This window comes from Dipodomys spectabilis, unplaced genomic scaffold (genome assembly GCF_019054845.1).
Source record: "Dipodomys spectabilis isolate Male_0828 unplaced genomic scaffold, ASM1905484v1 ptg000023l, whole genome shotgun sequence".
NCBI classification, from domain to species: Eukaryota; Metazoa; Chordata; class Mammalia; order Rodentia; family Heteromyidae; genus Dipodomys; species Dipodomys spectabilis.
The window spans coordinates 4,130,797-4,157,020 of record NW_024870700.1 but is presented as its reverse complement, the minus strand read 5'-3'; the positions used below and the strand labels follow the sequence as shown (position 1 = coordinate 4,157,020).

General features: G+C 50.2%; 1 protein-coding gene across 1 annotated transcript in view; it reads right to left on the bottom strand.

Annotated features, from left to right (window-relative positions):
* Window positions 1-5,444: 5,444 nt before the first annotated feature.
* Window positions 5,445-26,224, bottom strand: part of Kirrel3 (kirre like nephrin family adhesion molecule 3) — a 562,024-nt gene continuing 541,244 nt past the window's right edge. Inside the window, exons 10-17 of the mRNA XM_042674972.1 lie at window positions 25,652-25,778; window positions 21,252-21,352; window positions 17,359-17,557; window positions 15,802-15,837; window positions 12,547-12,654; window positions 11,082-11,191; window positions 7,290-7,376; window positions 5,445-6,913 (exon numbers count right to left, since the gene is read on the bottom strand). Coding sequence (XP_042530906.1) covers window positions 6,470-6,913; window positions 7,290-7,376; window positions 11,082-11,191; window positions 12,547-12,654; window positions 15,802-15,837; window positions 17,359-17,557; window positions 21,252-21,352; window positions 25,652-25,778 — 1,212 coding nt within the window. The 3' untranslated portion in view covers window positions 5,445-6,469. The remainder of the gene's footprint in view (window positions 6,914-7,289; window positions 7,377-11,081; window positions 11,192-12,546; window positions 12,655-15,801; window positions 15,838-17,358; window positions 17,558-21,251; window positions 21,353-25,651; window positions 25,779-26,224) is intronic.

The window sequence follows — 26,224 nt, the reverse complement described above, 5'->3', positions numbered from 1 at the left end:
ATTCTCCTAAGGAAGATCTAGCATCTTCCAGGCTTGAATGCTAATAGTCTAGATTCAGCACAGAAAGTAGAATTATAAAACCACATTCTTTGCATGTTTCATTGCCTTCCAAGATATCACCAAGGGTTAGAAGGGTCAGGAAGAGAGGGAGTTGATGCTTGTGCAGGCCTGTTGTTTCCCAGTTAGGAGTGCAAAGGATGTTCTTGACCCAGGACTGCTTTATGGGTGGATGAGCGGACTGTCTCCAAGAAAAACGTGGGCATCAGTGGCTTACACTTGTAATCCTAGCTACTCAAGAGGCTGAGATATGAGCATCATGGTTGGAAGCTTGCTCGGGCAGGAAAGTCTATGAAACTCTTATCTCCAATTAACCAGCAAAAGGCTGGAATTGGAGCTCAAGTGGTAGAGTGCTAACTTTGAGCAAAAAAGGCTCAAGGACCAGCTACCAGGTCCTGAGTTCAAGCCCCAGGACTGGCCCACACACACACAAAAAAAGACAAAACAAAACACTGGGAACGTGGAGTGACAAATATTAACAGAAGTCATAAATACAATCCGAGGTGACTGGGTATGTAGCACAGCAGTAAAGCATGGTAAATATAAAACTAGGGATGTATGTCACAGTTTAAAGTCTTATCAATGACGTGTTTCCACAACAGGCCGTTTATTTACTTATTTGTTTCTTCATTTAGATTGCAGTGTGGGAGATCCAATGTACTAAGCAGAACTTTGCCACTGAGCTCCATCCACATCCCCTCACAAAAAGGCCTTTTAAAATGGGGGGTTGTGGTAGCCATACAACTATAGGGCTTGTGGTAATGAAGGCTTTCACTGTATGTCAGAGACCTAGCATTAGAGATGAGGGGAGGAGGAATGAGGGAAGAATAGCAATTATTGAGGGGAAGAATTGGTAGTCTGACAGCAAACATGTTCTCATCCGGGGAAACAATTCATATTTGTAGAAAGAAGAGTAGTTCAATCTTTTCTCCGTTTTCCCCACTTTAGGACCTGTTAGAAAGACTAAAACATAAGAGGCCACAACAGGGGGGGAAATGGTTGGAACTTTCTTAGAAATGCTAAGAAACCATCAGCAGAGAGCTCTTTATCAGTGACTGCCAGAGATTGCTGAAGGTTTTGATGCTAGAGTGTCTCAGGATATGTGGTTACAGTGTCTAAAACCAACTCAGATAAGAGACTTTCAAAACACCGTTTTTAAAAGGGAGGGAAAATTCAAGATGTAGTAGTGATGTCACTAGTCTGTATCTAACTGAATATTTCTTTAAACTGATAAAAACAAGTGGCATTTTTAAGTACAAAAGAAAATTAGGTGCAAATTCATAGTTTGCATTTAAATAGCTATGCTTCACCTTATTTTTATTTTTTAATATTATCTTTAAATGGTTGTACAAACTGGTTTCAATTCTATACTTCATTTTATTTAATTTATTTTTGTCAGTTGTGGGGCTTGAACTCAGGGCCTCGGTGCTTAAGGCTAGTAGCCCTCTACCACTTTGAGCCACAGCACCACTTGCAGTTTTTCTGGTGCTTCATTGGAGATAAGAGTCTCACAGACTTTCCTATCCGGGCTAGCTTTGAACTGTGATCCTCCTAGTTCAGTCTCCTGAGTAGCTAGGATTATAAGCATGAGCCACCAGCCTTGGGCTATGCTTTATTTTAATAAAGAGTTTGGGAGCTGGTAGGTGTAGATCAGTGGTGTGCCTCGAAGGAGTGGAAGAGAGAGTAAAAGTGGCTTTATAGAGAAGTTTCTAGAGAAGACCACTAGTGACCAGATTCTCCTGTTGTTTTGTTCTGGGGTCATCACCAACTACACCAACTTATACAACTGGACATATACTCAGAGTTTCAAGGATAAGCTCCATAATAGCAAGTGCCCAAAGAAGCACAGATCATTCCCCAGCCAGGAAGTAAAGACTGATTTCCTGTGGACTTCATTTCTCCTGTTCTGAGAAATCTCCCAAGGACTACCTCCAATTTGTTTTCATTTTCTTTGAGTCTTTTTTTCCATTCCGGAAACTCAGAGGTGACTTCCAGGGCTAAAACTTTATTATATTAGGATTTGTTTAAAGAGGTCTTGGCAGAAATAGGTTTGATGTGGCATTTTAGCTCTTCACGTGAGAATACTTCCTACTCCATGGAAGTTGAAGAGGTGGTGGAAATAACCCTGGCCTTTACAGACTGATAGCAAGCCTGAGAATTAGAAACTGGGCTCCCGTCCAGTACCTCTGAGCCAATAATGAACTTAGAGCTATCAGAAAACTGGATCCTGGCCTTGGTAGGGGGTGGGGGTGAGTTGACACACAGAATAGCTTTGTTTCAGAGGGAGTTGTGGTCTTTTCAGGTTATTTGGGGACTTAAGGTGAAGGGTGGAATCCGACCTTCATAATGGAGCTGGGGCTTGTGGTTTCCCAGTCTGCCCCTGGAGTGGTAGCAGGCCTGTACCATTAGCCACTTCCACCCTTACCCTGGACTGAGAGTTGCTTTGAGTCTGCACCGTGGGAATGGAAACTTCTAGTGGAAATCATGTGTTTAAATCTCACATTTGCCACTTGTTACCTTTGCGATCTTGGTCAAATCTTTTGGCTTCTTTAAATCCCACTGCCACATCAGTAAAAACATAGCAATAGGTTGTAGAACTGGGAGGGTTAAGCAAGAGTTCAAATATCAAATGCTAATTTCATTAATTGTGAAATCATCTACAAGGGAATTCAGGACTTTCATTTATTTATTCACTTTAAACCATGTCCCTTTGCTGTTTTTTTTTTCCTGGACTCTCATGCCTTGCAAAAAAAGGTTGATAGTGCTGACTGCTGATAGCTCACATCTCTATTAGCTACTCAGGAGTCTGAGATCTGAGGATCTTAGTTCAAAGCCAGCCTGGGCAGAAAAGTCTTTGAGATTCCTTTTTCCCCCCCAGTCCTGGGGCTTGAATTCAGGGCCTGGGCACTGTCCCTGAGCTTCTTTTGCTCAAGGCTAGCACTCTACCATTTGAGCTATAGTGGCACTTCCAGAATTTTCTGTTTATGTAGTACTGAGGAATCAAACCCAGGGCTTCATGCATACTAGGCAAGCCTTCTACCACTAAGCCACATTCCCAGTTCTCTTTGAGATTCTTTTTCTTTTTTCTTTGAGATTCTTATCTCTACTTAAATTTAAAAAATCTGGAACTGGAGGTGTAGCTCAAGTGGTAGAGTGCCAGCTTTAAGCCCCAGTACTAGTATGCGTGCACACACACACACACACACACACACACACACACACACACACACGCACATACACGAGTTAATAGTGGTAGATAGCTGAGGAACACACATAGCTCGGTCTGGGTTCTTCAATGCTCCAGAGTCATCCAGTTTGCTTCAATTTTTGTCCCTCTGTGCTTTCCTCTTTCACAAAGACCCTACAGTAACTTCTTATCACTTCTGGCTGCATTTATGCACAAGAGGGAACCACAGGGTTAGGCATCCTACCGTTTAGTCTCTGGTTACCCTGGTACTCTCTCTTCCTCTTCCATCATAATCCACATTCTTCCTCTGGGAGTGTCCAGACCCGAGAGAGAGAAGGGCTCATTCTATTCGATAGGTCAGATTTCTTTCCTGTTCTTCAGCTTACTCTGACATAACCCTGGATTCTAGAAAAGGAATGTCTGCCTCCATCCTTGTGGTTTTGCATGCATGTGACCTCCAGGGTCAAGAGCAAGGTAGGCCATAGTCAGTATCTTGGAGGTAGATTATCCATTACCAAGGTGGGGAAGACCCGGGGAAATTAGTGGACAAAACTTAAGCCATCACTTCCTTATTCTACCCCATCAAAGCATTTTGTACATGGCCTTGGAGTCTTGTCCTACTAGCAATCCTATAAGGGAAGAAGAAAACATGGACGAGGGATAAAAAATGGGAAAGGGAGAACTTGTTGAAATGAACCTAGAGAGGGCTCAGGCTAACAGCTGCAATCTGAGGATCGAAGTTTAAAGCCAGCCCAGGCAGGGAAGTTCATTAGATTCATATCAAATGAACCACCAAAAAGCCGGAAGTAGAGCTGTGGTTCAAAGTGATAGAGCACTAGCCTCAAACAGAAAAGCTAAGGGAGGGTGCCAAGGCTCTGAGTTCAAGCCCATGACTAACCAAAGAGAGAGAGAGAGAGTGGGAGAGAGAGAGGGAGAGAAAATGGCATCGGGGCAGGATGTAGACTTGAGGTGTTTCCAATCCTGATAGGTCTCTACTCCCTCAGGCTTGGGCCTTCAAAGGAAGAGATTCGGGGAACGGGGAGGTTTTCAAGCACTAGGAAATAAGATGGAAGTAGTAAGTTCCTGTGATCTGAGGGGCTAGAAAGGATCTACATAGAATCTAAGACTGAGACCACATAGGTAAGGACTTCCAGGAAAGCTGGAGAAGCAGCCAATGAGACCATTTAAGCCTTAATGACAATTTGAATTCTCCAGCGTTTCATGTGAAGCTGGGTGACGGTAGCTCCTGCCTGTTATCCTAACTACTCAGGAGGCTGAGGTCTGAGCATTGTAGTTCAAAGCCAGTAAGGGTAGGAAAGTCCATGAAACTCTTCAATTTACCAGCAAAAAGCCAGAAGTAGATCTGTGGCTCAAGTGGTAGAGTACTAGCCTTGAATAAAAAAACTAAGGGATTGGGCTGGGAAGGTGGCTCAGTGGTAGAGCGCTTGCCTTACATGCCTGAGGCCCTGGGTTCGATTCCCCAGCACCACATAAGCAAAAAAAAAAAAAAAAGAAAAAAAACTAAGGGATAGCACCCAGGCTCTTAGTTCAAGTCCCAGTACTGGCACACATGCTCCCCTCCCCCCCCCCTCCGCCCTTGCCACTTACACAGAGTTCCATTTGAATCCTATTGCCTTGTACGAGCAGTAATTTACCCCTGTTTATTCACCCCATCCACCATGATACTATGAAGCTTCCAACCATGTGAGGCCATCCTTGCTACACTGTTGGAGTCCCACAGTTTAAGTGTTAGGGTGTTGGTTATCAACACCCTTACAAAAGGGCCTCCTCCCTGAGCCTGAAGTAGAGGGAGTGCCCTTCTGTATTCAGTCCTGGGCTGAGAGAAAAGGGCAGAATGACCTGGGTCATGTCCAGGTGACCACATTCCCTCAGCTGTACTTGGCAAGTGTTGGAGTTGGTGACGACTGATTTTGCATGTCCTGGGGGAGGGGACAGGAGGCGAGACTTCTGAGAGGTTCCACTGTCCCCACAACCAGCCCCGGTCAGCAGCCCTTCCTGTCTGGTAAAAATCAAAGTGGAGAAGAGCAAAGCACCTTGGGTTCCCAAAGCACACTCAGAGCTCTTGAGTTCTTCCTGTCGCTCTGCAGGTACAAAAGAACAAAGTGGGCTTGTTGGGGTAATGGCCCTAACGTTTATTCTCAGTTGGGAGTGGGGTAGGGGGGGGGAAGGAAGGGGGAGACGCAGATAAGCTTTCCTACAGATTCTTCTTGGAGACTGGATCATTGTTCCTCATGTTCATCAGCCAAGGAGGAGAGTTTCATCCTCTGAAAGACCTGACTCCAGCCCCTTCAAACTGATACCCTCCCACCCCCAGGAAACACTCTTCAATGACTGGTCCAAGAACCCTGACCGGAGAAGCTCTTATATTAACTCCAATTGTGCCGTGGGGAAGAGAGTACACAAAGCAGGGGCGTGGGGGTGGGGGAGGGAAGGCTCTGAACCGCACAGCCTGGCCAGGGGTGTGTGTGGGGGGTGAGACGTTTCCCCGGGAGTTCATATTCTCCCTCCTTCCCTTTATTAGTCCCCGCCCCCCACAGGGAATACCAGGCTCTGATTGGGCCAGTCCCACCTCCACGTTCAGGGGCATCAAGTCCAATGACAGAACTGCAAGAATATGGACACAAAACACCAAACGAATTAATTGGAGGGTGGACTCCCTAGCAGTGTGCTCCTTTGGCCAGGACTATTTCTGACTCCTTCAGCCTCCAAAGCATGTTTTTACTAAGCAGCAGGAAAGCTGGGTGGGTGGGGTCAGTCCTCTGGGGCAGCTGGGTGCTGGGAAGAACTCCCCCTTTCCCAGGGCTGTGAGGAGCACAAGCACGGGGTGGGGGTGGGGGGACTTATGGGCATCAGGGAGAGGAAAGCCCAAAGGGGGAGACCGGAGAGTGGACGGCAGTTTCAGAAAAGCAAAGTTATAGCTGCCACGGGAGCCTGTGGGAGGAGCAGGCGGTCGAAGGGTCTCCAGGAAAGGGCCGGGGAACCAGTGTGTCCAATGCCAAGCACGGTGCGCTCAGCTGCATCTTCTTTCCATCTCCCCACCCCCGCCCGTCTGTGGCTCCGAGCAGATGGGGACCAGATTTGTGCTTGATCAGGAAGGAAGATGGTGGCAGAGGCGCTCCGAGGCCATCATAGTGTTGGCCTGTGCTGGGGCCCTGCCCTCCTTTCCCGGCCCATCCCCACCCACAGTGTGTGCCACGAGGATCCTCAGACGTGAGTCTGCATCCGCCGCTGCAGGGGTCGACTGGGGTCGGAGTTCTGGGATGAAGACTGGGAGTGGTGAGAAGAGGAGGCAGAGGCCTTGCTGGCCTTGTCAAACTGCACGTAGCCGTCCTGCTTGCCGCTGCTGCTCACGCTGCTGTCACACTGCGTGTCCAGGAAGGAGCTGCTGTCGCTGAGGGAGCCCCTCTGGAACTCGCGCTCACAGAGCTCGATGGATGAGCTGCCCATGCCCAGTACGAATCTCTGCCCGTAGTCGTAGAGACGGCCCTGGCCACTCAGGGTGCTGTAGATGTTGGTGAAAGACATGCCGGTGGGCACGCGCTGCTTGCCTGCAGGACGCAGGTCTGGCTGGCAGCTGGACAGGGAGATGGTTGGGGTGGAGTGGTGCTCTTTGAATGTGTTCACGCTGTAGTAGCCATTGGTGGGGTCCTGGGTGGGCGAGAGCAAGAGGTGAGAAGCTGGCAGGTGTTCCAGATGCTCCTGACCAGGTTTGTGTGTGTGTGTGTGTGTTTGTGCCCAGAACATGAGCAATGAATCTGAAAATCTACTTCTGAGAAGGCTGTGGGAGAAGCAAACTGGGGTGGGGTGGGGTGGGGTAACTCAGCCTTAACGTTTTCAGCCTTGATTGTGCAGGGGTGGAGAGAACAGGTACTCTGGACATGGCTAGGCACCTGTCCCCTGACTGACTTCTAGCCCTGCTCTTTTGCTTCCTGTGGTTCTTCATATGGACTAGGATCAGGGCCATTAGAACTGCAGTTCAGACCCAATGGGAGCTTCATCTTTAGAGCCCATTGGCCATACTTACCTTCAGGTTCTGAAATTCCTTCTCCTCTTCTTTGAGGACCTCCAGCTGCTTCAGTACTGAGTCTTGCTGGAATTCACCCCGGTCCATCTATAATCCAAATTATGATGATTCAGTAGATAGAAAGTTGGCTCAACTCCACTTCCTCCATGGAGAAGATGTGGGAAATGAGCTCAAAGATTTTCTATGTATGCTCCCTCCTCACTACCCCTTACTGCTTGGACTGTAGTAGGCAGAAGGATTTGAGATGAGGTTCAGGATCTTATCTGTATTCCTGGGGCCCTCATTCTAAGAGACTGTTGAGAGGGAGACAGGAGGAATGTATGAGGTTCAGGGCAGGTCTGGAAGGCCATGCTTTCTTTGGCTGAGCTAGAGCACCATCTCCAGGGAGCTCATTTTGCCAACTCTGTTTGCTTCATTGAGTATTTATTAAAAATTCCTGGCCTAGCACAGGTGCTAAGGGCCAGAAATACAGAGATTAAGATACAGCTCTGTATATCAGAAAGATGGCGCCGGAGATAAATAATCAGAGAGCATTGACTTCTAGGAATAGGCCAGGCTCTTTAGGGCAGGCCGCTAAGCTTGACCAGGGCTTCATGAAGAGCTTCAGAAGGAATCACAAGGAATAGGAGCATGTGATGTGTTGGATCTGAAGTGACATTCCCCGCCCCCCCTCCCCCTGTAAGCTCCATGTGTTGAGGGCTTGGCTGCCAGCCTGTGGCACTACTGAGGAATGGTGAAACTTTAGGAGATACAGACTGCTAGAAGGAAGTTGCATGACTGGGGGTGGGGGTGGGCGGGGTGTCCTTGAAGAGAACACTGGGACCTTAGTCCTACCTCTCTTCCTTTGCTTCCTGTCCTCCATGAGGTAAGCAGCCTTCCCTGCCCTGCCCTGGGGCTTCAGACATGACATTCAGCCTCACCACAGGTCCAAAGACAACAAGGCCAAGTAACTATGGATTGAAACCTCCAAAGCCCTGAGCCAAAATAAGTCTCTTTTCAAGTTGATTTTTCTCCAGCACTTTGTGACTAACACAGTGGGTTATATCCATTGTCCACAGCTGTGACTCAGATGCACGGGAAAATTGTCTTCCTTAACAGATGCCAAGGGGAGGACATTGGTGCTCTCTGTGGGTCCCCACCACACGCGGTCCAGGGCCTTGCCTACTGTGGTCATGGACCAAAATGTTTCTGGAATGGAATCTATTCACTCTCTGACCAGCATGTTGCCTGGTATGTAACAGAGCAGTTCCAAATGTTGAATGAGTGCGTGCAGAGGCTTAGCTCTAAACCAGTGAGAACAAGAAGGAGGCACAGGATAAAGAACAAACTGGACTAAGCACACAGTTGATGTATGAAATAATCTGAATAACCGTGATGAGGCTTCACCCCCGACCTGAGATGCCTTCCAGGAGTCACTTCTGCTGAGGGCCTGGTCTAGGCCAGGATCCCATCTACTCTCTAAGCAGGCTGTTTCTTCTCTCTGGCAATTTGCTTTTCTTGTCTCCTTTTGGAGCTCCACAAAGTCACCTAAAGTGTTTCCATCCAGTTACTTCTTCACTGATAATACTGTAGTAGTAGTAGTTGTTTTTTCATTTTCCAGCAAATGTTCTGGCTCCCTCTGGACTGGGGCTCTTCTTTCCCACCAAACAAAACTTCTAAGCCTGTGGCCCTTAATGATGGGGACATTCCCAAGCTCAGAGAGTGAAGGATCTAGGAGAGGGGGATGGCAATCTCCCCTAAATGGAAGCTGGCCACAAGGGCCTCTAACAAGACCTTTCTGCCAAACCTCCCCTCTGCTCTTATAAAATACTGTGACCACTGCTCTTTCCTGAAGGCATAGTGTCTGAGGTCCCGAGGAGAAGGAATTCAAGGGCTCATTGGGGATGAAGGTTGAAGGGACTGCCATAACAGGGGAGCAAGAAGGAGCCCCAAATTAAGGGGGTACCAGTAGAGGGGAAGTGGGACACACATCTGAGCCTCTGTGTGTGCATGCATGCGCACATGTATGTTGTGTGTGTGTGTGTGTGTGTGTGCCAGTACTAGGACTTGAACTCAGGGTCTGAGTGCTGTCCTTCAGCTTTTTTTGCTATCAGTTGAGCCACAGCTCCACTTCCAGCTTTGTGGTGGTTAATTGGATGTAAGTGTCTGACAGACTTTCCTGTCCTGGCTGGCTCCGAACTGCGACCCTCAGGTCTTAGCCTCCTGTAGCTAGGATTACAGATGTGAGCCACTGGTGTCCAGCCTGGGACATGTTTTCTAAGTGGAATCAACAGGGCCTGAAAATCGATAGGTTAGAGAGAGAGTGGTAGAAAAGTCCATTCAGTAAACGTTGGCACCTCTGTTGGGGATGAGTAGAACAGCCATTGCTCACCATCTAGTGGGCGGTTTTAGAGCAACACCAGCAGCTAAACATTGACAGTCAGGCCTCCAGATTCTCTGGTTCCACATCTGTGAATTCAACCAGCAGTGGATGGAAAATATTTGGGGGAAATCTGCATCTTCGCTGAACATGTATAGATTGTTTTTCCTCCTCATTTTCCCATAACAATGCAGTGTAACAGTAATTTGCATAGCACTTACATTGTGTGTGTGTGTGTGTGTGTGTGTGTGTGTGTGTGTGTGCACATGCAACCGTGCATCCACCAATTCTGGAGTTTGAATTCAAGGCCTCTTGTTCTCACTTGGCTTTTTTGCTTAAGTCTGGCTCTCTGCCACTTAAGCCACACCTGTACTTTTTTTTGTGTGCTGGTTAACTGGAGATCAAGAGTCTCTCAGATTTGTCTGCCCGGGCTGGCTTCGAATCACGATTCTCAGATCTCAGCTTCTTGAGTGGCTAGGATTACAGGTATGAACACCTTTTTCTTAATAAATAATCTAGAGGTGATTTACAGTATTCAGGAAGATGTGCATAGGTTATATGCAAATATGATGTCATTTTTATGTCAGAGATTTGACATCCTCAGGTTTAGGTACCATCAGGGAGTTCTGAAATCACCCCCCTCGCTTCTGAAGTCATTGAGGCTCAGAGAAGTCCATGGTTGTATTCCTTGCTCTGCTACCTCTATCCAAACATATCCCAGCCACAGTCTGGCATAGTTGTTTAGGCTTCTACCCAGACAGTGAAGTGGTTTGGTCCGTGAAAGGAGATGAGGTGGCTGGTATTGCTGGAAAAGTTCTCAAGGCTGGTGCTCTATCACTGGAGCCACACCTCCCCTTCTGGCTTTTTGCTAATTCATTGGAAATAACAGTCTCTATTTGTGTGCCTGGGCTGGCTTCTACTGGAGATTCTCAGATCTCAGCCTCCTGATCAGCTAGGATTATGGCCTGAACCACTGCTAGAGAACTTTTGAGTTTGACTTTGGTGGGCTATCCAGTTCCTAAGGAAGAACCTACACTTCTTATGGTTGCATGTGTGGGAATGTACTGAATATCCATATCCATCTGTGTGTGTGTGTGTGTGTGTACGTGTATGTGTAGCAACATATGGCCGTTTAAGCATACATTCTTGCCCTACTCAATGGCCAGGCTCTCTCTGAGGCCAGGAACTGCTCCTTAGATATCTTTGGGTCCTGGATTTACCAATCATACCAATCCCACATCACAATCCAGCTGGCACTCAAATCCATGTTCTTTGTCTGTGAGCATGTTCCTGGTCTCCAGGAGGAACAGACAAGCTCATCTTGACTGACGAATTCCTTCTGAGAGGTATGGAGGACAATGAGAAGCCTCTGGCCCCAGGACCTTCCAGAAACAGCATCCCAAGATGGGGTGCAGCCTGACCAGCATTCTTACCATCAACTGCTTGATGGTGGGGTGCTCTTCAGTCTCCCGACCAGAAGTAGGCTCCTTGTGGACAATCTCCACTCGGATATCATTTTTGGCTGACACAACACCTTTGAGATCTGGACATAAAACAGGAAAGCACAGGCAACACATTCAGCCCTCCATCTCTGGCATTATATCCGTAGATATCACAGCTCCCTGGCCACCCCCCCAATGACACCCCTCAGCCCACCACCCTACAGGATGTACCCTCCCATCAGCTCCTGAACCCAACAGCTTTGCCAGCGGCACCCCCACCCATTGAACACCTGTGTGGATTTTGCTGTGGGCTGTGTGGCGTTGAGAAGCCTGGCCACATGGCCGCCTGATTCCTTGCTCCTATACCTCAGTGTCTCCCCACCCCACCCGCTTTGGGCTGGAGAGGCTATCCCATCCATTCTTCCGCTTTACTGAACTAGATCCTCTTCTCACTTCCTTCTAGGAAGGGTTCTCTGACTTTCTCACCAGGCTCTGAGCTCTCTATTCATAGAACCACAAATCTGTAAGAAAGGACCTTAAAGGTCCTATGGCTACCCTCTCTCCTACAGCAGAAGCCAACCCGCAAGGGTCCAGTTTCCCTGTCCATCCTCCCATGATGGAAGCTTTATTCTTGTGAAAATGTGCTCCCCTGGGGTAGCCATGGAGGTCTTCAAGACCACCTTGTTAGGAGTCATCATGGGGCCAAGATGGGAGTGGACGGAATGTGAGGAGAACCCTGGGCTTCTTTCTAATCCATGAAGGTAGCTGGGTTGAGGAGGCAGACGTCCCTTGGTGACTCACTTTGTATTTTTCTCTCATAGGAGTCAAGAGCCATATAGTATCAGAAAAGTCAAGTCATCCAACTCCTTGCTATTACAGAAGAGAAAACTCCAGGTCTGGAATAGGGGTGGCTTGCCCAGTGTCACGTGGTATAGGGAGGCGGGACTAGAGGACTTTGCCTTCCTTAATGTATCTATTTTGCCTCCTGTCCATCACATGTAACTCAAGAGCTGAGCCCAGCATGCACAGAATTCTTTAAGGGCTTACAAACACTAGAATGACCAAAAGACCTCTACGACTGTTCAGAATAATTCTTTGCATAGGTTTTTGCCCCTGTGTGGTGACCTGCGTTGTAAACTATTGGCCCTCGCAGAACAATGATGACCCACCAAACCACCTTCCTTCCCCTTGGGTCTCACTGTGGTCCCAACCTCAAGTGCTGGCTGTGTGCCCTACTGGATGAGGGTCAGTCTAGTTCAGTTCAGCCTCAGCCCAGTTCCCACCTGTGCCGGACACCCATGGTGCCGCACTTAACACACCCATCCCTGCCCCAGGAGCTCACAGCACTGTTAGGGCCCCTGTTCATGGCACTGCTGCTTACTTGCTCGCCGGGGCAGTCTAAGCCTGGCCTTTTTCTCTGTCCCCCTCCCTGAGATCCCGGGTCTCCCTCCCGTACTTCTCTGGGAACGGGCACAGCAGAAGGCCACAATGGTTGCCATGAGGACCAGGAAGGCCACACCAGCTCCTACGGCCACACCGATGATGACGGCCATCGGCACAGATTCTGGGAGAGAAACAGACATGGGTGATGAGGGATGGGGGGATGTCTTTGGTTCCCCCCAGGATCTCACTCAGTAACCAAGCCGGGACCAGACCAGTGCCAGTGGGCCCCTCTTGGGAAATGCTTGGGTGGGGCCTGGGCAGTCGGAGGCGGAGTCCAGCAGAGAGTCAGGTCTGGCTGGGGCTATGCAGACCAGGGTGGAGCCACAGGGTAGAGGGGGAGGGCAGGGAGGAATAGGGAAGGGGCAGAGGCTGGAGCAGACACAGAGGACAGACAGGTCAGGGGAGAGGAACACAGGAGATGAGAGTGAGATTGGCATCATTTAGCCCTTTTGGCACTCAGTAGGGAAGCTATCATGGGTGGCTGGTGTTACGGGTCCTGGCTTTTCTTGGGAAAAAAATGAGTATGGTTCTGTCCTTGTTTGTCCAGTTTGTCCCTTCATTTCCTTTTTCCTGGTACAAACAGGATGATAGACTCAATCAGCCCTTAGGAGTCTAAGAAAACCTCCCTCTTAGGACCTGACAAGTGTCAGAATTGTAGCCTCCAGGTGTCCTAGTCTCAGATCCACAGATTGCCTACAACCCTTGACATCTTTATCTCATTCTTCCTTCTAGAACAGTCACCTGAGCAACTGCACCTGTCTAGCTTGAGAGGCCCAGAACTCCGGCTAGGGCAGTCCTCAGTCCCTGCCCAGTCTCTCCAGCGTCTCTGCCCTTGATGAGGAGGGCTGGGGATGGGGGTGAGGATGGAGGGGTTGCTCAGCCAGCAGCTCTGGTCCTTCTATGGCTGCATAGGTGGTTTTCGGTCCTGAGGAGTCCATCAGCAATAGAACTAGAGAATAATGGACAGGGTGATCCTAGGACCTACTGGATCCAAGCTTCCCATTTTACAGAGAGAGTGAGGGCCAGAGAAGCCAAATGACTTGATTCGCAGTTGCTAAAATCTCCTCTCATCACTACACCCACCCCATCCCATCTGTGGCCACTGCATTGTGAAGTACTCTCCCACTCTCCCCTGAACTCACTCTAGCTCTCTTATCTGTACATGGGGTAATGAGAGTACAGAGGGCAGAGAGTTGTTATGGGGTTAAGATGTAGGAATGTGGGTGGAAGTTTCCAAGGAGAGCCTGGCTCTGTTCAAGTGTTTGCGTTTGTGGGAAGAGATTGAAATCGCAGAGGTGAGGAAATTCTTTCAAAGACTGAGTTCCCTCCCACTCACCTTCACGGGTAGGAAAGGTAGGTATTTGTTCTGGAGCTGGGGTTAGCCTATCCTTCTCCTCCTCTCCATCCCCTTCCCTTATCCTCCCCCTTGTTTCTCCCTTCCTCCTTCTTTCCCTCCATCCCTCCCTCCTTTCCTTCTTTCTTCCCTCCCATCTAAGATTCTTCCCTCCTTCCCTTCTTTCCTCTCTTCTTCTCTCCCTCACTCCCTTTCTTCATTCCCTTTCTTCCCTCCCTCCCATCCTCCCTCCCTCCCTCCCATCCTCCCTCCCTCCCTCCCATCTTTCCTTCCTTCCTTCCTTCCTCACTCCCTCCCTCCCTCTCTCCCTGCCTCCCTCCCTTTCTTCCCTCCCTCCCTCTCTCCTTTCCTCCTTCCCTCCCTTCTTTCGTTCCCTGTTACAGGGCACGAAACCCAAGGCCTCATGAATGAATGCCAAGCAAACACTCTACCATCACCATACCCACGTTGTTTTCTAGAAAGGCTTCTTGAAAGAAACCCTGAAACCCTGAGCATGCAAATGCTGCTGGGAGGAGGCATGGGGCAGAGGTAGGGACACCTACCACACAGAGCTGGCATCTAGCTCCACAGCAGCGTGGGGTTACAGGGCTCCATTTCTTCCACACACTAGGACTTGCATGCTAACTCACTTGTCACCTACCTATTGGTGGCGGAGACCACCGCAGAGGGGACAGGAGGAGGTGGCCAGGAGGGGGTGGACATGGCAAATGAACACTGAAGGATGGAGATGAGAGATGTTTGGGTTGGTCCCAGCAGTCATGGCTGAACTGGCTTTGAAAAAGAGATGTTCCTGCTTTTGTTCCATTAGGAAAGGATAACGGGGGTGGTTCTGTGGGGCGAACTTCATTACTGTGAGTTGCATCTAGTTTCTCCTTAGATTCCTAGCAAGTTTCCCAGGAAATAACTAGGGGCTTATTTCAATTGCCAAGACATGATGGTTCCTCAAAGGGACATGTCATCTGTACCCCTGAACTGAGAGTCTGCATTTCTCTGAGGAGCCATCTTGGCTGGAGGGCAGTCCCCACGTGGTGGGCAGTGGTGTGGGAGGAAGGGAGGGCTCGATGTGAGGTATCACTGCCGGCAACAGAGGATGCTGTGAGGGTGTGTGACTGGAAGGAGTCACCACCCCTCCCCTGAGGAACCCAGCAGGAGGCTGGGTTCAGTGGGCTGCCTGCACTAATCTGGGAAGGAGGGAGGAGGACTCATTACAGAGTATGACATGGACCAGGGCTAGCAGGAGAAAGAGAATTAGGACAGAAGTGCCCCCAAGCTCTTAGTGTAGCCTTCATCACCCTGAGGAGGAGTCTGATTTGCTGTCCTGCTTTTCTCTTCCAGTTTTCTGCTTGGGGGTTGGGGGCGGGACAACCAATTGTCCAGGGTAACTGACAGAGTAACCCAGCCCAGGGTCAGCACCGATGACTACACTGTTGGTGTGGGTGCCTGGGATTGGGGTGAGGGAATACCCAATAGACTCAGGCTGGAGGTGAGATGATGCTTCACAGGGGACACAGGGGGGGAGGGAGGAGGCCATGAGCCAGCAAGCACGGACGGAGCAGGCTTCAGCAGGGGTCAGGGAGCTGGCATGCTGGGAAGCCATGGTGGAGCTGGGGATGGAGCACAGAAGAATGCAGGAGGACACCAGGGTGGGCTCAGGGGCTTGGGCTTCCGAAGATGAGCAACAAGGACATGGAGGAGTAAGAGCAGGGTCCTGGGCAGGAGACGTGTGTGTGTGTGTGTGTGTGTGTGTGTGTGTGTGTGTGTCCCAGGACCCACAGCTCTGACTGCACTAAGTCCTCAGTGAGGGGGAGGAACGAGTCATTAGCAACCTCCCTGCCCCGTCCTGGGTCCCCGCCCCCACTAGCCAAGAATCCCTCCCACCTTCCCCGGGGCAGATCTCTTTGTCTCCTTCCATACCTGCTTCCAGCCCGGCTCCCGACTTCATTTCCGAACCTGTTTGGAAATAAAGCAAGCGTCTACAGCCAGGGCCTGGCTGGCCAGGGTGGGGTGGGACAGGGGGATCGGCCACCTGGAGGGACTGGAATGAAGGGAGCTCCCTCCTCCTTCATGTCTCTGGGACCACCCCTACAGATCCAGGCTCACCGCAACTGACTTGGAGATTCCAGAGGGGGGGAGAGGAGGGGGGGAGAGAGAAGTGAAGCCCCAGAGGGTTTCAGGGGGTGGGTGAGCACACCAAGGGTAGGGGCACAGGGGTGGGGGGCACCGAAGGAAGACAAGGAGGGGAGGCCACAGGGGATCCAGGAGGGTTTGGATGAGGTGTGGATGATATTATGCAAGTTATGCGCAAAGCGTTATGCAAAGCAGCACCTATTAGGGAAGGGGTGTTAGGAGGCCTGAGAGGTTTGATAATCCCAGGTGTAATCACTGAGCAGGTGGGACCATCTGCCCCGAGTGTCTGAAGCAGAGGCCCAAAGCCTGGCTGAGAGCCATCCCTGGACCTCCAGTTAGGTCTGCAGGTGTTTGAGGATCCAACTCTGGAACCTGTCCTCACCCCTTGGAGGGGTCTCCCCTGTGCCTGAGAATGCTGAGCCGAGACTGGGGTTCTTGTTCTTGTTGTTGTTTTTAATGCTGGTCCTGAGGTTTGAACTCAGGGCCTGAATGCTGTCCCTGAGCTTCTTTTGCTCAAGGCTAGTGCTCTACTACTTGATCCACAGCGCCACTTCTGGCTTCTTCTGAGTAGCTTCTTGGAGACAAGAGTCACATGGACTTTCCTGCCCAGGCTGGCTTCAAATTGCAATCCTCAGATTTCAGTCTCCTGATCACAGGATTACAGGCACGAGCCACCAGCACCCAGCTGTTCTGTCTTTTTGAGGTAGGCTTTACCTAGGCTGGTCTTGAACTTGTGAACTCAAGTGGTCCTTCTATCTCAGCCTCCCCAGTGGCTGAGACTATAGGCATGTACTACTATGCCCAGCTTGAGACTGGAGTTCTAAGCTGCCCAGTGCTCTTTCTGCCCAGTGCTGCCCTTCTGGTTGGTATCTCCTTTATAGCTTAGGTCCACATGTCTCCAAGGGCACTGGGATGAGCTGAGCCCAGCCCCCTATGCCAGGAATCACCAGGACAGCAAAATGCTGCCACTTAGTTTTGACTTAGGTTGCTCCATGGGACTTGTGGGTGAATGGACTGGCCTGTCGGCCAGGCCAGTGTATCCCTGTGCTATACCCAGCCATAGCACTGTCTAGGGGCTCTCAGGCCCAGAAAAGGGCAGGGGGCATGCAGCCACGACCCTCAGAAGCTGTGGTGGCTTGTCCTAGCCAGCTGCCCAGCTCAGTATGAGTCACCCTTCCTGAGACCCTCTGAGCTACCCGTTGAGCAGGTATGCTCTCTTTTTGCTTCATGGTGGAGGCCAGTACGCCTCACCTAGAGGAAGCCAGACTGAGGCTGTGTGGTGCTAACACCCTTCTTGGACCCGGCCTCACCCTGCAGGTGCCCTCCTTGGCCGGCGGCCCTCACCTTGCTCCTTGAGCCGGATGATCTCGGTGTCGGAGCCGAAGCTGTTCCAGGCTGTGCAGTTGTAGATGGTCTGGAAGTCGGCCCGCACGATGTTGCTGATGGTCAGGGTGGAGATGACTCCCTCCTCGGTGCTCACTGTCTCCACCGTGTAGCGCCCTGAGGTCCCAGACTCCAGCACGTTCTCCTTCCAGGACCAGGCCTGCCAGCAGGGGGTGGGCAGGGTGAGGGGGGGACCCTCACCAAGGCCACCTGCACCAGCAGCGCTGGGTCCCGGACACCCGCAAGGCCAGGCTCACGTTCAAGTTCACTACCACTGCAACCAGCAGGTGCACAGGGGCACCTACACACACACACTCACACACACAGAACACACACGGCATCAAATACAACAACACATGCACTAAACATGTGAAAACAACCCACATAAACACACATGTATGCATGTCATGGCACGTGCCCTACATACTACAAACATGACCCACACATGCACACACATAACCACTATACACATCAAGTACATGCAGAACACACACATGACAAACATAAGCACACGTCTTGCATGTACACATAATCCACACAGATATACATGGTACATGTAAACATGAACCATACCACATAACACACATGACTATCACAACACCCAAACACGTGTGCATGAGAGAACACATACATTAATACTGCAAATACAAATAAACACACATGACTCAACTCATACATGTACATAACACACACTTCCTCACGTGTAAGCACACATGACTACATGTATGCACATCACACACATGTGTTCCCCTGGCACAAGTATACCATGTCACAAAATGCATACCACAGGATGCATATCTGCAGTACACTGTAGATGGATAAAACACATATCATACTATATATACACACACTACAGACCTGCATATGAACACAAATGCATTCAACATGTCCCCACAGAGCGGCACACACACACACATACACACACTCACACACTCTGTGAAGTATGGTGTATATCACACACACACACCCAATATACATAAAACACAACACACGTACACACTCATACACACTCTACACACCAACAATGCACACATGTACACGCAGACAGAGGCAGCATCATGATTGTAGCCCCCCACACATACCCCACAGACCCACGCACACATACGTGCCCACCCACAACGCATGCGCACAACGCCCAAGGCCGTGACTCAGAGGCACACGCAGGTTGGGGCCACCTAGGAGGGTCACCTCGCAGCGAGGACCCATGCGGGGGTCTGCACAGGGAAAGGAGGGGGCTCTGACGATCACAGCCCAGCCCTCCCCTGGCCACCAGCCCCTTCCCACGTGCTCCCGGGTGATGTCCCGAGCCACAGCCCCGGTTTTTACAAGAGTGTGTTTGTGGAGAGGTGGGTGTGCGGCCATCATCATCTATCTTCATTTACAGGGGTGACAGCGACTTTCGCACAGGGTTGTTTTGCAAACGTGTCGTGTCTGCTGCCCTGGGCATACCTTTGCTCCATGCCCATGGGAACGATGCCAGGCCCAGAGGCATAAACAAGAGGGGGACTTGTCATGTGCCCCAGCCTGGCTGTAGGGTGCCCCAGGGGGGCACTGCAGGTGATCACAGCGTTTCTCATTCCACTAACGATATGTCTAGCATCACCAGATTCTGCTCACTGCTCCCCAGGGACAAAAGGGCTCCCCTTGAGACTCAGTAGCTAGACATGGACAGCTACAAAGAGAAAGATGATGTAAGGCTCTTTCAAGGACTCCGTGAGCTGAGGGCCAGTGGCTCAGGCCTGTAACTCTAACTACGTAGGCGGCTGAGATATGGAGATCAAAGTTTGAAGCTAGCCAGGGCAGAAAGTCCAAGCGACCCTTATATCCAGTTAATCGCTAAAACCCCAGAAGTAGACCCGTGGCTCAAGTGGCACAGTACCAGTCTTGAATAGAAAAAAATAAAATAAAAAGCTAAGGAACAGTCTCCAAGCCCTGAGTTCAAGCTTCAAAGAAGAAGAAGAAAAAAAAGCTGAATGGAATATTTTCCAATGGATGTGAGTTATATTTGTGTGTTTGTTTTTTTTTAAACAAGCAAAGAGCAAAATGAGTGGAGAGGCGTAGGTATTAGTTACACGTGTGAACTCTTACAATGTTTCTGTGAATCTTTCAGAGGGTGAATGAACCGGATGCCTGAGAAAATGCATATAATATTGTGTAAACAGTGGTAATATTCTAAGCACTGAGTTTACCAACAGATTGGTTTCTGACTGAACAGCTTGGGGTCTTGGGCTCACGTGGCCACGCCCTGCCTTCCCCAAGCTGCTGTCCTGTAGCGCTGGTGCCTGGCAAGTCTTGTTAGCAGGGCTAACTTAAGTAGCATCTTTCCAGCAATAATGCTACCAAATGTTACCTTTTCTTTGTTTTCATGCCTGAGGTTTTGCCAGTTCAGATATTTTAGGATGTAAGATCCTGTGTGTGTGTGTGTGTGTGTGTGTGTGTGTGTGTGTGTGTGTGTGTGTGTGTGTGTGTGTGTGTGTGTGTGTGTGTGTGTGTGTGTGTGTGAACTCAGGGCCTGAGTGATGTCCGTGAGCTTTTCTGCTCAGGGCTAGCACTCTCATGGACTTTTCTGCTCAGGCTGGCTTTGAACTGTGATCCTCAGATCTCAGCCTCCTGAGATCTCAGCCTCCTAGTTACCAGCTAGGATAACAGGTGTGAACCACTACCAGTGCCCAGCTGATCTTCCTTTATAAAAACATGAACACTGGCAGAATGTGATGGTTCACATCTATATTCCCAGCTACTCAAAAGGCAGAGATTGAGAGGATAGAGGTTCAAGAATAAAAAAATTAGTGAGACCCCCCCTCATCTCAACCAATAAGCCAGGTATGGTAGCAAGCACAGTGAGTTTGAGCTACTCAGGAGGCTATAAATAGGAGGGTCAAGGTCTAGAGACGATGTGAAAAATAACTAAAGCAATAAAAGGGCTGGAGGTGTGGCTCATGTGGTAAAGTGCTTGCCTAGCAAGAGCAAGGCCCTGAATTCAAACCATAGCACCATAAAACAAAGAATGTGAACATGGCTGGGGTATGGTGACTCACACCCACAATCCCAGTTATGCAGAAGGTGGAGAGAGGTGGATGAAAGTCCAAAGCCAGCCAAACTAGAAAGTCAATGAAGATCTTATCTCAGAAAACAAAACAAAACAAGCCAAGAGTGGTAGCATACACCTGTAATCCCAGCAGACGTGGGAGGATCTCAGTCTGAGGGTCAGAGGTATGTGCAAAGGTATGAGGCTTTATCTAAAAACAAAACCCAACGGAAAATGAAAAGGGTTCAAGTGGTAGAGTTCCTGACTAGCATGTTCAGAATTACTAAAAGAAAAAAGAACCCCAAACATTTGGGGGTCAGAGGAGGTGTGGGTGAATGATCGGGGTGTCTTGGCTGCTCTGGAGAAAGGAAAGCAGATGACCTGGATGTCTCAAAGGGGAATGTTCAAGCAAAGATGTGCAGAAGAGATCCCAAAAGAGAACTGTGGGAGGTGCAGAAGGGGGTACTAGTCCTAAATTCCACTCGTGTCACAGTTTCCTAACCCTGGCCTTGAACCAGGAAAGGAAAGGGATTTTTTTCCCCTCCTTCCTCTGCTACCCTCCCTTTCCCTACTGCCCCAGGATGCAGAATTAGGTTAGAACTTCTCATGGCTGCCATGCTCAGCTGGCTGGCTCCCTGGAGCTTGCCTCTTCTGAGGAAGGAGGCTGTCTTGTTTAGACTTCAGGATGCATTTGTGAGAGAGAGGCAGGGTGTAATTTTCCCCGTGGAGGGAAAGGAGGGTGGGAAGGATGTGCTGACGTCTGGCTGCCTGGCTATTGGCAGAGGTGACCCCTGGCTGGTGGGGTGGGGTCTCGAGAAGCACTTACGATGCGGTCAGGCGGTGGGGTACTCCGGATGAAGCACTTGATCTGGCCTTTCTCGCCATGGAGGGCGTGCTGGGTCTGTGTGCTGGAGATGATGGGAGGCCCTGTGGTGGTGTAGGGGGGTGGGGAGGGAGGGGGGAGAGGAGGGGAGACAACATCACATTACAGATCCAAGAAGGGGCAGGGCCTCAGCTGGCCCCCCTCTTTGAGGGGTTCAGAAGCGTATTCATGAACCCACTCTTTTGGCAAATATTTACCGAAGGCCCCGAATCTACGAGGTAGAGGTCTTGAAGATAAATTAGGCATTCAATCCCAAACCTCTCGAGGGATCATGAGTGAATGCTGCGAAGTCAGAATCCCCAGAAGACATAAATAACTGTAATAAAAGGTGCCAAGCGTGAGCCTACCACGGGAGTCATGTAGATAAAGTGCTAACTGACTTCGAAGGAGAGAGAATAATTCTGTCTGGTGAATGGGGAACGCTCTCAGAAGGAGGCCGTGAGCCTGGTATGGGAGTGGGGGCAGGTGCCAGGGCAAAAGAAGACACAAAAAGAATGTCACCTCCACTTAGACCAGCTGGGAAGACTTCCAGCCATTTCTCAGTTCTCCAGTAGAGGGCACACTTGCCTAACAAATTGGGAACCCTTCAACAAGCCAGGGAGGGAGGGGGGAAAATGGTTCTCTTCCTCCACCAAGGGTAGGTGTGCACACAGACATATTCCTAGGACTCAGATCCTGTAATTCATTATCTTGTCACCCCCCACAAACAAACCTAGACAGCCCAGGTGAGACCAAAGTTCCAACACTGTCCACCTGGTTTGTTCCATTGCCCTTCCTGGCTAGTTCTGCCTGTCGTCTGACCTGAGTCTTCCCTGTGCGATGCGCACCTAACAGTGCAAGGTAATAACTAATAAAGGTAACAACTAGCAAAAAGTAAAGTTGTTCAACTGACTTCCTGGCTTGGATGGGTGCTAAGAGAGATAGAGACTCTGGTGCTCAGTACCCAGTTCCTGGGTGGTAGCTGGGACTTGGATGGCAGAACAGGAAGAAAGACAGTTAAGTGCCACAGTTCTTCAGGGGGTGGAGGGTGGTAACATTATGCTGGGAACAAAGCAAAAATTGCTGCAAACATAATTGCTGTTTATTAGCCACCTTAATTAAAACAGATTTGCATTTCTATGAGTAGGTTTCAGCCAAGGGGAAAAAAGGTATTGGAAAACACTTAGATGTCATTCCCAATTCAAGCTGAGAATGTGAAGGGCTGGCTCAGGGCTGGGGGAAGTGGGGTGGGAGCAGGGCAGGGAGTGGGAATGAGGGGTATCTCTTCCACATAAAGGTACCACCCACAAGTGGCTTTAAGAATGAGCTGAGGGCTAGAAATGTGGCTTAGTGGTAGAGTGCTTGCCTAGTATGCATGAAGTCCTAGGTTCAATTCCTCAGTACCACATAAACAGAAAAAGCCAGAAGTGGCACTGTGGCTCAAGTGCTAGCGTGCTAGCCTTGAGCAAAAGAAGCTCAGGGATAGTGCCCAGGCTCTGAGTTCAAGCCCCAGGACTGGGAAAAAAGAAAAAAAAAAAAGAAAAAAGAATGAGCCGAATGCTGGGCACAGGTGGCTTACTTCTATAATTCTAGCTACTCAGGAGGCTGAGATGGAGGATAGCAGTTCGAAGCCAGCCTGGATAAGAAAGTCCGTGAGACTTTTATCTCCAAGAGAAACCACCATAAAACTGGAATTGGCACTGTGGCTCAAAGTGGTAGAGGGTTAGCCTTAAGTGAAAAAGCTCAGGGAGAGTGCTCAGGCTCTGAGTTCAAGCCCCATGACTGACCAAAAATAAATAAATAAGGAAAGAAAGAAAGGGCTGATTTCAGCCTCTGTAGCTTAAATCAATCCCTCTGCTCCAGGCTGCCTTTGCCTCCGAGCTCTGAGGATTCCCTGTTTGATTTTGCTACCAAAAAGTGATCATTCTCTATAAAGTCTTGTACTTTCTCTCACTAGGACTGAGGAACTCTATCCATGGGTTTATAGGATTCTAAAATCCATCAGCAAACACATATGCATTTATTAGTTTTTTTTTAAAAAAAGAAACAAAAGGCCAGGCAAAGGCAAATGGGCTTAGAGAAGTCAATCAACCAGTGAGGTCTTTCATATTCCCCTTCCATCAGATTCCCTGGTGTGAGCCAGCTCAGTTACCAAGGTGCCCATTGGAACCTAAAGAGAATGAGAGGGATTCACTGGACACCCAGGCCTCTGTCCTTGGGCCTGGCCACCCCTCCAGACATTCTCTCTGGGTGGGCACGGACGGCTCCCTGGATTGCTTCATCGACCCCCTCCCAAGCCTCCCTGCACACCAATCCTTTCAGCTTTTCTCCGTTTGACAATGAGGGGAAGTAACAGGCAAAGGAGATAAAGAGATCAGGCTTGGCACAGTGGCTCACATCTGTAAATCCCAACATCTGGAGGGCTGAAGTTGAAGGCCAGTCCAGACAACAAGCTAGCCAGATCTCTTTTTCAACCAACAAGCTGAGTGTGGTGGTTCACATCTGTAATTCCAGCTATACAGGAGGTGTAGATGGCAGGATCTTGGCTTGATGCTACCCTGGGGAAAAAACTCTATCCAACAAAACAAAACAAAAACTGAAGCAGAAAAGGGCTGGAGGTGTGGTTCAGGGGGTAGAGTACCTGCTTTGCAAGTGTGAGGCCCTAAGTTCAAAACCCAGTAATCCTCAAAACAAAGAAAGAGAGAGAAGGAAAGAAGAGAGGGAGGAAGAGAGGAGGAAGGAAGGAAGGAAGGAAGGAAGGAAGAAAGCAAGCAAGCAAGCAAGCAAGCAAGCAAGCTCAGTTTAGTCCTGGACAGATGCTTCAGCTCAGGCTGTTGAGCTAGGTCCAAGAGAAATGTCCCTTCAAGGCATGTAGGCCCTGGGGGGCAGAGCAGGATGTGTGTGGGGGTTCCCTCTCCTCTAGAAATCTCTCTTGGGAAATGCCTAAAAGGGACAGCAAAATGTCAGCCTTTTCTTATCTACCCCTTTCTTTAGAAAGGAGGATTCTCACTTAATGGCTTCACGCTTGGGGACCTTGGAGGAGACTCGTGAGTTTAAGGGTCCCGGCCCACAGATGGGGGTGTACAGCAGGTGTGGAGAGCAGTCGGCCTGGATGGCTACTCCCCAGCACCCTCTCCAGCCAGGCCAGTGGGAGGGCGGCTGATTTCACTGTGGCGTGGCGCGCTGAGCCGAGTGTCAGACACTGGCATCTAGGCAGAAAAAGGCTACAGCCTGTTGCCATGGATATAGAGAGGTGCGATTGGATGCTGTTATTTTTAGCCCTGCAGTACCAATTTATTGGTGGCGTCCTGGGGACACATGGGAAAGGGGAAAGGCGGGAGGGCTCTGGAGCCAGGGATCCGCCCCTACAGGTGATCTCCTGAAGACTCTGGTGTCTCCTCCTCCCTCTGGGGCGATGAGGGGGAGGACAGGAAATCAGGGGGACATCTGAGGGGCTACTGGGGGAGGGCCGCAAGCTAGGGCTGAGTTTTCGAGTCCAACAAGGGAGAGGATGAGGCTGGGGCAGTAGCAGCTTGCTGGGTTGAGGTGCAGCTGCCGGTGGGAATTTCCAGAACTCAGCCAGGGCCCCTATTGGGGGTGCTGCTCTGGGATCAGAACCCCTGAAATCCTATTGGCTATGGGCTGAGGTTATTATAGTGGGTTCAGAGGGCTCCCAGAGGCCTGTGGGTATGACAGAAGTGCGTGTGTGTCTGGGGGGGGGGGCAGCCCTGTAGAGATGGCCAGGGAACATGGCATTGTCTCACGTAAACACCCTGTCTTCTGACTTTCTGGGAAAGCATACGTCACGGATCGTGCTGCCAGGGCCTTGTTGGGGCCGGCCTGAGCTAGTGGCAGCTTCTCTGTGGCCACCTGCATCATGAGGCCTGGGTGATGCCCCTCTAGCTCATCTCCTGAAACAGGCACCCCATCCTTCCAAGAACACACCCACCCTCCTGGAAAGATGTGTTCTCTGCCCTCAAGGGAACCCTGGTTTCTGGGCATGGTGACAGCTCTCCCCAGGAAGTAGCTCTAATGTTACAGAGAGGGGCTGTTCATGGGCAGAGGGAGATGCACCCTTACATTTTCCTTCACCACAGTCAGGGCCAGTGCATCAGCCAGACAGGACATAGGGTCACCCTCTGACCTCCGACCCCCTCAGCAGTTTACTGCCCCTGAGATCTCTTGAAAGGGAAGAAAATAGAAGAAAGTTTCCAGAAAACCCAGTCTCTTCTTCTCCTGCTTTGGTTCTGAGGAGGACTTATTGCTAATAGTGGTAGCAAGGCCCAGAGCCAGTGACATGATCCCTTTGGGGGTAATGTCCCCATCTCCCACCCTGCCTATCCCAGGGTGTATGGGGGTCTTACCATTGACGGTCAGGGTGACCTCTCGCTCCCCGGCTCCCACCCGGGGCACCACAGCTCGGCATACGTACTTCCCAGCATCCTCTTGGCGGACAGATTTGAGAGTCAGGGTCTTTTCATTGCTCAGGACCTAGGAGAATTAGGGAGGGTCAGACGCAAAGGGCAGGGGGCAGGCCTGTGGTGCTCAGCACCTCTCCTAATAACGAGGAGGGAGGGGAGAGGTTGAGTGGAGAGGAGACCCCATCTGAACAAAGCCAGCCCCCCTCCAGGTGCAGCCTATGGGGTGGTGCATAGAGAAGGGAGGGGCGTGGGACCCTCTGCTGGGGAGAGGGGTGGGATGCTGACTTCCCCCCGCCTCCCATGGCTTCTCCTCCCCCAGGCTGGCCAAGAGGAGAACCCTTGGATCTGTTTTCAGAGTCATCTCCAGCGTCCTTTCGTGAGTCAGCTTGAGGTGATGATAAGAAAGAATCGGGCACTGGCTAGTCCTGGCTCCAGCAGTGACTACCACGTGGCTTTGGCCAGTTACTGAGAGAGGCTAAGTTTTCCCAGGGACAAAAACCCCCCGCATGTACGCTA